Here is a 13,021-nt window from a genome sequence, read left to right on the forward strand (position 1 = left end):
TTGTCATTGTTGGTTAGTTGGCCTGGGCCAGGTTCGAACCTGTGGCTGATGCCTTAAATACTGTGCTACGGGTGCTGAGCCCACAACACATTTTTCTAAGAAAAGCAGGTTTATAAAGCACTATGGTATGCGTTCTCCAATTTTTATTATATTTGAATTTGTTTCATGAAAAAAAATCTAGAAATATCTTAAGTCAAGAGTTAACGAGGAAAATAAAGAAGTAGGAAAATGTAGTAAGAATCACTCTTAGGGTAAGAGTAAAAACAAGAAACCAGAGAGGAAGAGAGAAGTGGTCCCTGTGTCAGCAACTCTGGAGGCTGGGTTGGCGTGAAATGCCATCTCAGAAGTGGCAATGAGCAAGCCTGGAAGAGGCAGGAACCTGGCGCTCCTGTTTGAACACTTAGATTAGAACCGTGGGTGAGAGGGGAGGGTAGAGGAGGGGTGGGAAGAGCAGGGATGGAGAGGAGCGTTTACACACGCTCCTCCCCACCGGTCAGCAGGGGCAGCGCGCAGCCAGGTGACTACCAGTCCGGCAGGCGTGAAAGGCACTGGGGAGGAGGATGGGGGCGGGGCTCCCCATGAGAGCTCGCCCTGCCTCTCCCTGCCCCTCCCTACCCCCCATCCCTCCCTGCTCCCATCTACGGCTTGCTCTGAGTTTCTGGAAAGCAGTCGATTTAGGACTATGGACCTTTCTGGAACAACAGGCTCAAAATCAATGCAGATGAACAAAACCACCCGCTTGCCTGGCGAGCGTACACTGCAAAGGGTGGGTCCCCTGCACGGTGATCAGCCCCTGGTCCGCAGCCTTTTGGGAGCACTGCGGGAGGCACGGGGGTCTCCAGGGAGCGGACGGGCGGCTGGCGGGATATTTGGAGCTCGCCACAGGCACCCACACAAACACACAGACAAGCGGTCCCTGTGCCGTCTGTGCTGCTGCAGAACGCGCTGTTCCCCGGCCCTCGGCCTGACCACACAGGGCGGGGGTCGCCACCGGGCAACAGGGCCGGAGGCGCCCGGCCCAGGCAAGCGAGCCAGGGAGCTGAGGGGAGGGGGTGTGACCCACCCCCTGCTCTCAGTGCAGATATGTGGTTGAGGATTTAGAAGCTTGTGGGTGTGATTTGCGGAGAGGGTTGGGCTGAGGGGGCAGTGAAGTGGGTGGAGAGCCTCAGCGAGCGCCGGGACTGACACCAACATCAGTGCTCAGAGCTGCAGTGAGCCTCTCCTGAGATCCCACACCTTGGGCCTCTCTTTACCTTAGAAAAGAAGGAAGGAGCAGCAATCTCCCCACTCCTCCCCTCCAGTGGCCTGGCTGTACACCCTGTCCCCAAACTGCTCATGTTAATGCCAACAGATCCATAGAGAGAAGCAGCAACCGTCTCTAATATAGTAAGAGGGAAAGAGCATGGCTTTCAGCTCAGCTAGCCCTGGGTTCAGATCCTTAGTAAATGACCTCATGTTCCTCACCTTAAATAAGATTAATAAAGTTACTGGAAGATTAGATGGAAAACGCACATAAATTGCTTACATGAGCCCTGACACATAGTAGGGCTCCGCAAATGTTAGCTATCACCACCGTCAGCATTACTATGATTATATACTTTGAAGGCCCACCTGGGATTATGCCATATGTGCAAAAACATATTTTCCATGAAACTGATGAAGATTAAGCTTTAGTATCTGCTACTTTCAGGGACCCCTTCCAAGTCTTTGCATCTAATTTTGTACTGTTTTTCTTGAAGACTGCCCTCCTCCCTGAGTTTTATAAACTGTGGGCTACAGGAAGCCTGAGTATGCACTTAGCACAGGCTGGGAGTGGTGAATGAATGAGGCAGTGGATGGGAAAGGCAGGGAAAGACATTGGAGAGAAGCAGCCAAGAGGGTCCTATGGATAGGAGGGAGGAGAACACTCACCCTGGAAGAGGGGGCAGATCTTCCTCCAGGCTGTGATGCTTCCTTGGCTGGTGTATTGACCTAGTGCCACCTCTAAGAAGAATACCGGGATGCCGCAGGCAAAGAAGAAGATTAAGTAAGGGATGAAGAAGGCTCCTGTGGAGGAGACAGAGACAGTGGCTGAGCCACACCCCCAACTCTTCCTCAGCCTCACTCTTTTCAGCCCTGTCCCGCAGACTTACCCTCCTCACACCTCCAAGGGCCCAGTTGCCTTCCTGCTAACTGTGCCCTGTCTGGGGTATTAAGTAGATACAGGTGGAAATTCTCTGATTTGAATCCTACCCAGGATGGAATAGTATTTTAAAGGGTGATAAATGAAAATTTAGGTGGAAATTCTAATTTATACACCATTTCTTTTCTTTTTTTTTGAGACAGAGCCTCAAGCTGTCCCCCTGGGTAGAGTGCCATGGCTTCACTGCTCACAGCAACCTCCAACTCCTGGGCTCAAGCGAGTCTCCTGCCTCAGCCTCCCAAGTAGCTGGGACTAACAGGCCACAACACCCGGCTATTTTTTGGTTGCAGCCATTATTGTTGTTTGGCAGGCTGGGCTAGATTCGAACCTGCCACCTTAGGTGTATGTGGCTGGTGCCTTAGCCACTTGAGCCACAGGCACCGAGCCTACCATTTATTTTCTTAGTGTGCTTTATAAATCAAGTGTTATTTTTGGAACAAAAACATGTGTTTTGTATAATTGGATGTGCTTATTAAATTATCAAGTTCGGTACATTGTACAGAAAAACAAAAACACCTTGGAAACATTATTTTCCCACTAATGATTTTTAGAGGGTTTTTCCCTCCATCAGGCTCTGATCTGTACTGGGCTTCCAGCAGAGAAGGCCATAATGTGATTAGATGCTGACCCACAGGCACCAAAGGGAAACCAGGCCTGAAAGGCAGCCAGCACATTTCATAAGACAGGAATCTACAGACAACCCTGAGCCCAGGGGTTCAGTAAGGATCCCCCAAGGCAAAATCCTGCCCCCAGAAGTTCATCTCTGGATGAGTCATTGTTTACTGCAGCTATAACACTGACCACTTATTTAGTGCCTTGTGTCAGGCATTCTTCTAAATCCCTCACCAACACCAAAATTCTTGCAAAACATTCCCTCCCATGGGGGCGGGGGGGTAACTGTTCTTATCCCCATTTTACAGATGAGAAAACTGAGGACAGTTTGACGATGCAAAAACTGAAGCACAAATGAGGAACTGAGGCACAAACCCAAGTGGTCTGATCTCGATCACCTTAACTACTATGCTCTTACCTACTTATTTTATAATGCTTCTGAAGTAATCCATATCATTTGTAGAAAAAAATAGAAAGTACAAAGGGAAAGGATTGTATCTCTTTCCAGAATTCTTTTTTCTTTTTTTTCTTTTTTTGAGACAGAGTCTTACTACGTCACCCTCAGTCAAGTGACGTGTCGTCACAGCTCACAGCAACATCAAACTCTTGGACTTAAGCGATTCTCTTGCCTCAGCCTCCCAAATAGCTGGGACTACAGGTGCCTGCCACAATGCCCAGCTATTTTTGTTGTTGTTATTGTAGTTGTCAGTGTTGTTTAGCAGGCCTGGGCTGGGTTTGAACTCACCAGCCTGGTATATGTGGCTGGCTATGTAACCACCGAGCTATGGGTACCAAGCCTCCTTTCAGAATTCTTATAAGCACACACATATATATTTCTTTTTAGCAAAAGTGGGAATACACTATGTAATATTTTATAACCATTTTAAAAATGTGTATTATGAACCTCTTCATATCAATAAATATGTATCTGTGTCATTTTAATCATTGCATAGCGTTACTCTATATGTATCTATCCTAGTGTATGTCATCACTACCCTATAATTGTATTTTTCAGTTGTTTCTTTAGAAACACTGGCATGGTGAAGACCATTACCCACATGCTTGTACATTTATCTAATTTGCTCCTTAGTATGAATTTTCAATAGAGGAAAGGTACATAAAGGTATGTACTTTTTTTGCTTTGTGTATGTGGTAAAATATACCTAACATAAACCATTTTAACTATTTTGAAGTATGTAGCTCAGTGGCATTGAGTATATTCACAATGTTGTGCAAACATCACTATTGTCTATCTCTAGAACTCTTTTTTATCATCCCAGACTGAAACAACGTACACATTACCCACAAACTCCCGTTCCCTTCTCTCCCCAGCCTCTGGCAATCATGCTTGTACCGGGTGGACATAAAGTTCGTGTGCAATTTAAAATGGCACACTATTTTAAATTGCACATGAACTTTATGGCCACCCTGTACTTTCTTTCTCTATGGAGTTGCCTGTTCTAGGTACCTCACGTAAGTGGAATCACACAGCATTTATCTTTTTCTGTCTAGTTTGTTTCACTTAGCATATCTTCAGTGTTCATCCAGATCATAGCATGCATCAGAATTTCCTTCTTTTTTAAGGCTGAATATTTCCTCGTATACAAACATCACATTCTGTTTATCCCTTCATCTACTCTTGGACATTTGGGTTGTTTCCACCCTTTGAGAATGCATATTTTTTAAAGGTCTTTGACATGCATTTCCAAATCGCCATCCAAAACTCTTGTACCAAGAATCTGTTCTCCCAGTAGCAATATAGGCAATCCCCAAGTCCGACATAGGTACAAGTCATTGTTATGAATGGAGGCTATTACAACAGGTGCCCAGGTTACAGAGATCTGACTGCCACAGAACTTGCACTTACAAATGGAGGCTATTACGGGTAATAGGTGAATGTACCTGTTCCAACTTACACACAAATTTAACTTAAGAACAAAACTACAGAACTTGTCTCATTCATAACCCAGGGACTGCCTATATGGGAGAGCAAAAGAGAAGAGTTTCTGTCTTCTGGCCCTCAGGGAATCACAACAAACCTCTCCACTGAGTCCTAAAGTCCTTTTGAACTCTGTGTTTGCCTTTCCAACCTAACACCACAGCATCGGTAAACACAGTGCTGGCACACCATTGACTCAGGTTTGAAATGCTTGGATAGTTCCAGGGGTGAGGCTGAGAGGCAATGTGCAGGGGAAGGGGTACCATGGCCAGAGGGCTCCCCATGCTAGCTGTGCAGAGACCCTTCCCTCTGATGAAGAAGGAGGCTTCCATTCTCTAATTGCAATGTAGACTTTGGCCCCAGAGAAGATGGGGTGACCTTGGGAGGCCTAGAGCTGGACCTCCCTCCAGCTGGGTCTACCCTAAAAGGGCAGGGGAGGAGGTTGGCTCTGAATCAAATATAGGCTTGCATCCATCCTGGGCTTCCAACACTCTGACGCTGCAAACATCCTCCCCTTAAAGTTTTCAGAGCCCTGGCTCGGGGAGGTTGCCCTGGTCTTCATCCTCTTGGTGTCTGCCCAGGCCATGAGCACAGCAGCCTGAAGATCTCTCATGGCGGTCTTTGAAAGGTACCTTGAAGCTGGTGAATTGTTTAAGATTTCCCTCCCAAGCTCTAAGTTCAGTATCTCTGTCACATGTGCTTTCCTAACTCTAACAGTCTGGATAATCAGAATTTCATAAAGCTCTCTTTTGGGTGAGTGACGATCTAGTTTAGCGGCTCCCTGTGTTTACTAATTAATAATCAATTAATTTTCCTGTATACATTAATAAAAATCATGTATAACTGCCAATCAAGGCTTATGGTCAATTATGGTTCAATTCATGCTTCAAGCAAAAAATGCCATATGGGTTAGTCTGTGTTGTCATGTCATCGCATAAATTCATCATTTAAGTTGTTGGAAAGAAGGAAACTGATTCCTGACCCTTCTTTACTACCATCCTATACCCGCCAAAGACCAGTGAACCCAGACTGGGCCTCCAAACCTCTTTTGTTCCCCTATGTTAAAGGCCATACAAGGATGGCCACATATCGTTCCCAGGAGTTAGTCTGGGACAGAGCTAATGTGAGGGCATCAGGAAGAGGGACAGAGATGCGACACCGCCTCATAGATGACCCAGCTTAGCTCACACCATCCCACAACCTCACAGGTACTTCTCTCTTTCTCCAGCTACCCCACAGCCAGGACAGAGGCCACAGCCACAGCAGAAGCCATCGGCAGGAGAGAAGACCCAGCAGCGGGACAGGGCAAGCAAGATGTGGTTGAGGTTGTGGGGTGAGTAGCAACCCAGGTTGCAGGGCCCTCCTGCTGCCGACTGCTCTGTGGCCTTAGGCAAGCCTTCCTCTACGCAATGAGGGCTCAGCCTAGGTCATCTTCCACTCTAGCTCTAACATCCTCTGTGGCCATGAAATGGTGGCCTGGCATGAAGAAATAAATCACCACCCTGTCACCTTGTCCCTCTTCCCCTGACCTCAGGCCCTGTGTCAGTCTCCCTGCCGTCTGGGGCACCACAGCCCGGATCCACCCAAGAAATCCTGTTATTACTTCTTTGGAGCCATGTGTTCAAGCACCTTGTGATGAATAAGTTTTAAAACACACCAAGATACATACATGCTCAGTAAATATTTGCCCAACTAAGTGTAAATAGTGTTTTGAAGAATTTTCTAAACAGTAGCTATCTCTAAATTGCTTCTTTTTACCTTCCTGGAATGTTTCTGATATTTACACACATAGAGTAAACACACACACCATATCTACAACAACAACAAAGGCAAAAGGCAAACGCGACCATCACAAAGGAACACATACTGAACATTCTATTTATATGAAACATCCCAAATAGGAAGATCCATAGACACAGGCAGCAGATCAGTGGTTACCAAGGGCAGGTGGAGAGAGGGGATGGAGAGCCACTGCCAGTGGGCACAGGGTTTCTTCTGGGGATGATGAAAGTGTTCTAAAATTGATTGTGATGGTTACACAACTCTAAATATACCAAAAACCACTGATGTGTACACTGAAAAGAAGGAATCTGGCCGCTCTCCACCATGACCCTACCAATTTTTACTAACAGAGCTAAAAAATAATCGAATTATATTTCTTTAATTTGAAAAAATAAATCATAGACATCATTTCTCTGATCAAAAATTGTTACTAACAGTGCTGAAAAATAATAAAATTATATTTCTTTAATTTGGAAAAACAAAGCATAGACAAGTTATCATTTCTCTGACCAAAATTCTTCAACGGCTTCCATCTCACTCAGCACAGAGCCTATAAGAGCTGACCCTGGTTACCCCTCTGATCTCACCCTGTCATTCTCTCCTCTCTTGTCCTGCCCCAGCTGTGCAGCCTCCCCACTGTGCCTCAGATGGGCCAGCTGTGCCCCCAGGATCTTTGCATTTGCTGCTCTTGGTGGGAATGTTCTCACCCCATCTCCATCCACAAGACTGTCTCCTTCTCCTCTGAGTCTGTGCTCAATGCCTCCCCACTCCCTGACCCAGACTCCCCATCCCCCTTCCCACCCCTGCACTTATCACCATTGAATGTATTTGTGTTCCACTATTAGTCTGCAATCTGCCACCCCTCCTCAGAATGCAGCACACAGATGTAACTAGGGCAGTGCCTGGCACATGTGCCTGCACCTGTGTTAGTTGAATGAATGAATGAATGAATGAATTAACGAATTCTACCAAAAACTAAAATTTATATAGAGTAATGAAGGAACTTATTAAGAACTCAGATCCCTTGGTTCTGTCCATCTCCTCTCTTTTTTTGTGGTGCTTTGAGGTGTCCAAGGCAAGGATGGGGCTGGAACTCAAGCTCAAGTCCTCCAACTCCACAAAGACCTACTTCCACTTTACCATACTGGCCAGGAAGGGCACTGCCCAGCTATCAGCTGCCAGGGCACGTCTCCCCACCCGCCTACCTCAAAGTGAACTCACCACCTCCATTTTTGTAGCAGAGATAGGGAAACCTCCAGACATTGCCCAGCCCAATGATCTCCCCGGCCACTGACAGCACAAACTCCATCTTGTTGGTCCATTGGCCCCGCTCCTTCACCTGGTCCTCGCCTTCCTGGTCCAACTTCTCTCCCTCCTCCGGGACCCAGGAGACCACAGAAGGCCCGTGCCCATGGGCTGCTTCTTTTTCATCCATAGCCATGCAGTGAGTGGGCAGGGTGGAGAGAGAAGCTCCGCCTAGGGGATGAAAAGGAGCAAGCTGTAAAGGCCCAGGTCCTGCCCTGCCATCCCTACTTGACCCATTCTAATCTCGGCTGTCAGAATACTGCTTTGCTTCTGAAACTTTTCATGGCATTTATACCTAAAGTTATACTTTGCTCATATGTCTATGAGAGCAAGTAGGGAGCAAATATTAGTTTGACGACTTTGCAGATGAGAAAATATAGGGCTTGACAGACTAAGTGACTTGCCTAAGATCATCTAGGAGTAGAACTCAGGTGAGAAGCCAGGCTTGGGACTTTCATTTCAAGTCTATTTTAATCTTTGCAATCAATCACCATCCCAGCTGGCCCATCTGCCCAGGTCCTCAGTCTCCAGAGTGACAGCAAACCAGCCTTTGTCCAGGCCAGAAGAGATCGAAGGGTGCTGGGGTAGCAGGGTTCAAAGGGCAGTTGTGGCCAAGGTGACTGTTCATCCCTGTGCCAAGGTGATTGACCAGCTTGGAGTAAACAGGAGAGCCAGAGATCTCAGGGCCTCCAATTGGAAGAAGAGGAGAAGGTGCAGCCTCTGACTAAGGCCAGATGGCACATAGGACTGGCACCAGGGCAAGTGGAGGTCTTTGAAGGAAACTTGGTCCTTTTCTCTCAGTTGCATCTCTGTCCTGAGAAAAGTTGGGCATCCTAATACCAGAAGGTATCCCCAAAGCAATCCCCACATGAGTGGTAGTCATGTCCAGATGACCCCCAAGGTGACAAACGATTGGGCCCCTCAAAGGAAGCCCAGGTGGCTGCCCATCACAGCAGGCCACTGCCCTCCTAAAGAGCCCAGAACTCCCTGGACTTCCAAAAATATGACGTGAGCCACTCTCACTTTTACCTCTGTCACTCTTGTCTGTTGGTCCCCAGGAGATAAACCATGTCAGCACCAGGTTGTACCTGGAACCCATGTTTGCCTTCTCCTCCCTCCCACACCCTGAGGCCACCTCTGCCTTTATTTCTGTGAAATTGCTGGGAGGAGGTGCCCCGGAGAGAAGCACGGGTCTGCTGCCCCTCACCTCTGAGGGGCATCGGGACAATCTAGTGACCAGGTCTACCAAGTGCTCTGTGCTCCTTGCAGGCTCTAGGGAAACACAAGGGATTCTTTTCATTAAGGAAGAGTCTGTGTTTATTTGTTGGTCCTTTTAACCCAGGCAACAGCCCAAGCCCAAGTCAGTTAGAAAGGCGTGGGCAGGAGCTATTTGAGGTTATGGAAATTTTTGAAGGTGACTTGGAGGGTGCAGGTTGTCCCAGGAATAGGAAAGCATGTCAGGGTGAAGTGTGGTATTGGGACCTACCCAGAGCCCTCCATTGCAAGCTCTGTCCGGGAGGGGAGATGAGGAGAGAGTCATTCCATGGAAATCAAAGGCCTTAAATCTCTGATAAAAGGGAGAAGGACAGGGAAGAAGGGAAGAATAGAGAGCTTCCAGGCTTAGAGTGTGCAGCCAGATTCTTAGAGGCTTTGAGAACCAGAGCCTGAGGCTGAAAGATCAGGGGAGGGGCACAGAGGAAAAGCTGGTGATCCCTGAACCCACACATGGATGTTGCTACAGAGTCAGGACTAAGGTACCCTGAGAAATAGCCCCCAAGTTCATTAAAACAAATGAATGAATTTGAAAACATCCATGATAAAAGTAGCAGACAGGTAATCCAAGTTCTAGTCTAGACCTAACTGCTCCTGCTAATAATAATAGGTTAACATTTGAGTAAACACAGTGCTGAAAACATACAAATCTTAATGTACGTTATTAAATTTCATCCTCATAAGCCATCTTTGAAGCAGGCATTACTATTAGCACCATTATATGTCTGAAAAAGCGACCTTGTGAGAGATTAAGGAACAGCACCCCCACCTAGCAGCTGCCCTTTTGAATGCTTAACTAGACTTACTGAGACAATAAATGGTAGAGGCCGATCACACATTGAGTGCTGCACCTCAGGCCGTTACACTTCCTCTCTGAGCTTTAAGTCTCCCTGGAAGAGAGAATAACCTCTACTCAATAGGGGCATGGGGAGGGGGTGTAAAAATGAAACTCATTAAAGAGAAGGAGAAATCATTGCCTTTGCTTGCCAAGTCATAGGGTAGCTTAGTTCAGGGAAAGCCCCAAGCACCAGGGACCCAAGGGAGCAGTCAGGAGACAAGCCTGACTGTCCCCAGGCCAGAGGTGGTCTCCAGAGTTGGAGGAAGGGAGACGTGGTGGGAAAAAGAGTAAACAGAAGAATGACTGAAGGAGAATGGGGTGGGGGGCAGGGACACAAATCACAGAACATAGTTTGTGCCCCCGATTTGGGTCATATCAGGGATAGGGGATGAGACAAAAAAGAACAGAAACTGATGAACTGACACTGATGCATTGTTTTTTTAATAAAAAGCTTATTGGGAGGAGCATACCTTACAGGTAAGAATGAAAATCCAGAAAGGCAGAATGAAAGTGAGAGCAAGTGAGAAGGAAAGCTGGCCCAGAGCCATGGCAAGTCAAGGGGAAACAGGCTTAAACTGCAGCAGGAGGGATTTAAGTTAGACTCAGGGAAGAAATGTCCTGGGGGACGTTAGACATCAAAGCAAGCCATACTCAGCTCTCCTTTCTGGGTTACTCTTAAAAGCCAAAAGGACAGAACACTCCACCCCCACAGCGCCTCTAGCCCACCTGCTTTACTAAGCTGGGGCAGGGGATGGACCTTGCCATACCTCAGTGCCCCCCAGAAGCAAAGATACCGATACCAACACTGGGTTCAATGCTGCCCATGGAGGAAATCTTCAAGAGCTGGGCACACAGACAGAGGCCTGGCCAGGGTCTAGCAGAGGAGCAGATAAGTCCAGAAACCCTGCTCCCCAGGGGACCAGGCTCCCCAATCTGACATAGGAAGGGCCCAGCCCCTGGACACAGGGGACAGGACGCCCCAGCCCACACCCACATACCAGCACTCGTTCCTGAACACACACTGGTGCCATTCCCCGTCACGTCCCTTTGCACACACATACCTGTGTGCACGCCACCAAAACCTGGCTCCGTCTGTAGTCCTTCACACCCCGTGGGCTTCCTGGCTCGCCTGGTGGCCACCTGTGCCTCCCCTCAGCTTCCTCACTGCCCTCCTTGGGCACAAACACCCCATGCCTTCCCACCAGCCAGACAGTCCCCTCCTTCTGGGAGACAACTGGCTCCTGGCTGGCTGTGCAGGGCAGTAGGTGGAGGGCAGGAGCCCCTCACTATGACCATTAATTGCAGACCTGTTTTCTCCCCTGTACTCCTCCTTCCCATCTCACTGGCACTGTCTGCTCCCCCTTCCCTCGGGTCAGGTTACCACCCCTCTCACCCACTGCCCATGGCCAGGTCCCCTCTGTGGACTTTCCTGCGACACAGGCTCATCTCTGAGCATCTCCCACACTGGATGGGAGAGGGAGCTCTGGCAGCACCCTTCCTCCAAGATTCTTGACATCAGCCTTTCTTCTGGCCAACTTGTTGCACACCCAGCTCCCAGCACAGATTTACTGAACTTTGCAAGTCTTGCCTACCCCCCCCCACCCACCCATGCTCTAGCCCCTCTCACAGCCAGCACCCGACTTCCTGCTCACCTTTGTCTCCAACTCCTGGCCCTGCTGTCAGCTCAGCCCCAGGCATGCGTCTTCAGGGGAGTCTCAGGGAAGTCACTTAGGAGAATGACACCAGAGACAGGGCCTGAAAGGGAAACTGTCCTCTGCCTTCCCTCCCTTCCCTACTCCTCCCAGCACAGGATCCCATCAGAGTCATCCAGGGACTCCCAGGCAGAGAGTGACCCTGTGTGTGTGTGTGAATGTGCTGGGAAGTGAGGGACAGAGAAACACCACAAGCAACAGGAGGGACTGATGCCAAAAGTTTGTGAACTGAGATTACAACACCCAACCTCAGGACATCAAGTCTCCTGTCCCCAGCCCCCCCCAGCCCCATCCCACAGTGCCCCCCTCCCTCCAGACAGGGACCTCCAGTAGGCATGGTCCCAAAGTGACCCTCAGGTAGGGGAAGGGGCTCAGAAACTCACACCCTACCCCCAACTGCTGCTCCTGTCCTGGCCCTTCTCTGTCTCAGGGAGGAGCGTGGGGGTGCACAGGCAGGGTACACCCCTCTCTTACCGGAGCAGCAGATAGGAGCCACCAACTCCCAGGCTGGAAACTCCTGGGAGGGGAGCTGGCCTCACTGACGAGGGCAGGGGAGGAGGGTGAATCACACACTGGAGTTTTCCATCAGTACCTGCCCTCTGTGGCTTCAAGGCACTAGTCTAGGCTGTCACAACCACGACACTTCTCTTTGGGATTTTCCTAGAAAAGCACTCAGAGCACCTCTCAAGAAGTATAATGTAGAAAGGACACAGGTTTACAGTCAGACAGACCCAAGTTTCAACCTCTCCTCTATTATCTGTCAGTCAGGTCAGCTAGGTAAGGGTCTGAGCCTCAGCTTCCCCATCTGTCACAGGAAGATAACAGTACAACCCCTGCTTTGTCATGAGGGTTAAAGATCATATGGTATGCTTAGGGCATCACAGGTGCTTAAGAGGAGTTTCTAGTGTTTGCCATTGGTCCTCTGCACACAGGGGAAAGGAGAGTGGAGTGTCCAGCCCGAGGCAGCACTAGTGATGCTCTCATCCCCTCTCACCACTAAGCATCTAGCCAGGGTCTATCTGGAACAGCCTGGCAGCTGTCAGGGGTGAACAGTGTCTGTTGGATAGATGCGCCCTGTGCCATGTGCCCAGTGAGCTTCTCCAGAACATGTCCCTCATCGCTGCCCCAGGTGTGCCCATGTGGGGGTAGGCACAGCACCGTCCCACTGCCCTTTGTTCAGAATAGCCACGGTCTCCTGAAAGACAGAGATGTTTCTTCAGCTGCAGGTGGTGTGCAGGGAGGGGAAGTAATGGGGAGAGAGGGAAATTTCCCTTTACATGTGCTTCCTCTTTGTGCTTTAGAATTTCCCAACAGGGGTGGGGTGTGAAGTGAGAATCATATCTGTAGTTTTCCATCAAGCAACCCCCCTCAATGTCTCT

At 48.8% G+C, this 13,021-nt stretch overlaps 1 protein-coding gene across 6 annotated transcripts in view; it reads right to left on the bottom strand.

Moving 5' to 3' along the window:
* SLC6A12 (solute carrier family 6 member 12) overlaps positions 1-11,803 on the bottom strand; it is a 25,585-nt gene extending 13,782 nt beyond the window's left edge. For 2 of the 6 annotated variants that reach the window (XM_023517094.1, XM_023517090.1), the window contains exons 1-3: positions 11,583-11,803; positions 7,737-7,991; positions 1,912-2,046 (exon numbers count right to left, since the gene is read on the bottom strand). In XM_023517094.1, the coding sequence (XP_023372862.1) occupies positions 1,912-2,046; positions 7,737-7,991; positions 11,583-11,628 (436 nt within the window). In that variant the 5' untranslated portion in view covers positions 11,629-11,803. Of the gene's footprint in view, positions 1-1,911; positions 2,047-7,736; positions 7,992-9,898; positions 9,983-10,991; positions 11,159-11,582 lie in introns of those variants that run through there. The other 4 variants (XM_023517091.1, XM_023517093.1, XM_003796445.3 and 1 more) reach the window with 4 other exon arrangements.
* Between the last annotated feature and the right edge of the window lie 1,218 nt (positions 11,804-13,021).

Source organism: Otolemur garnettii, unplaced genomic scaffold (assembly GCF_000181295.1).
Source record: "Otolemur garnettii isolate 467f Iridium unplaced genomic scaffold, OtoGar3 scaffold00104, whole genome shotgun sequence".
Lineage (NCBI taxonomy): Eukaryota > Metazoa > Chordata > Mammalia > Primates > Galagidae > Otolemur > Otolemur garnettii.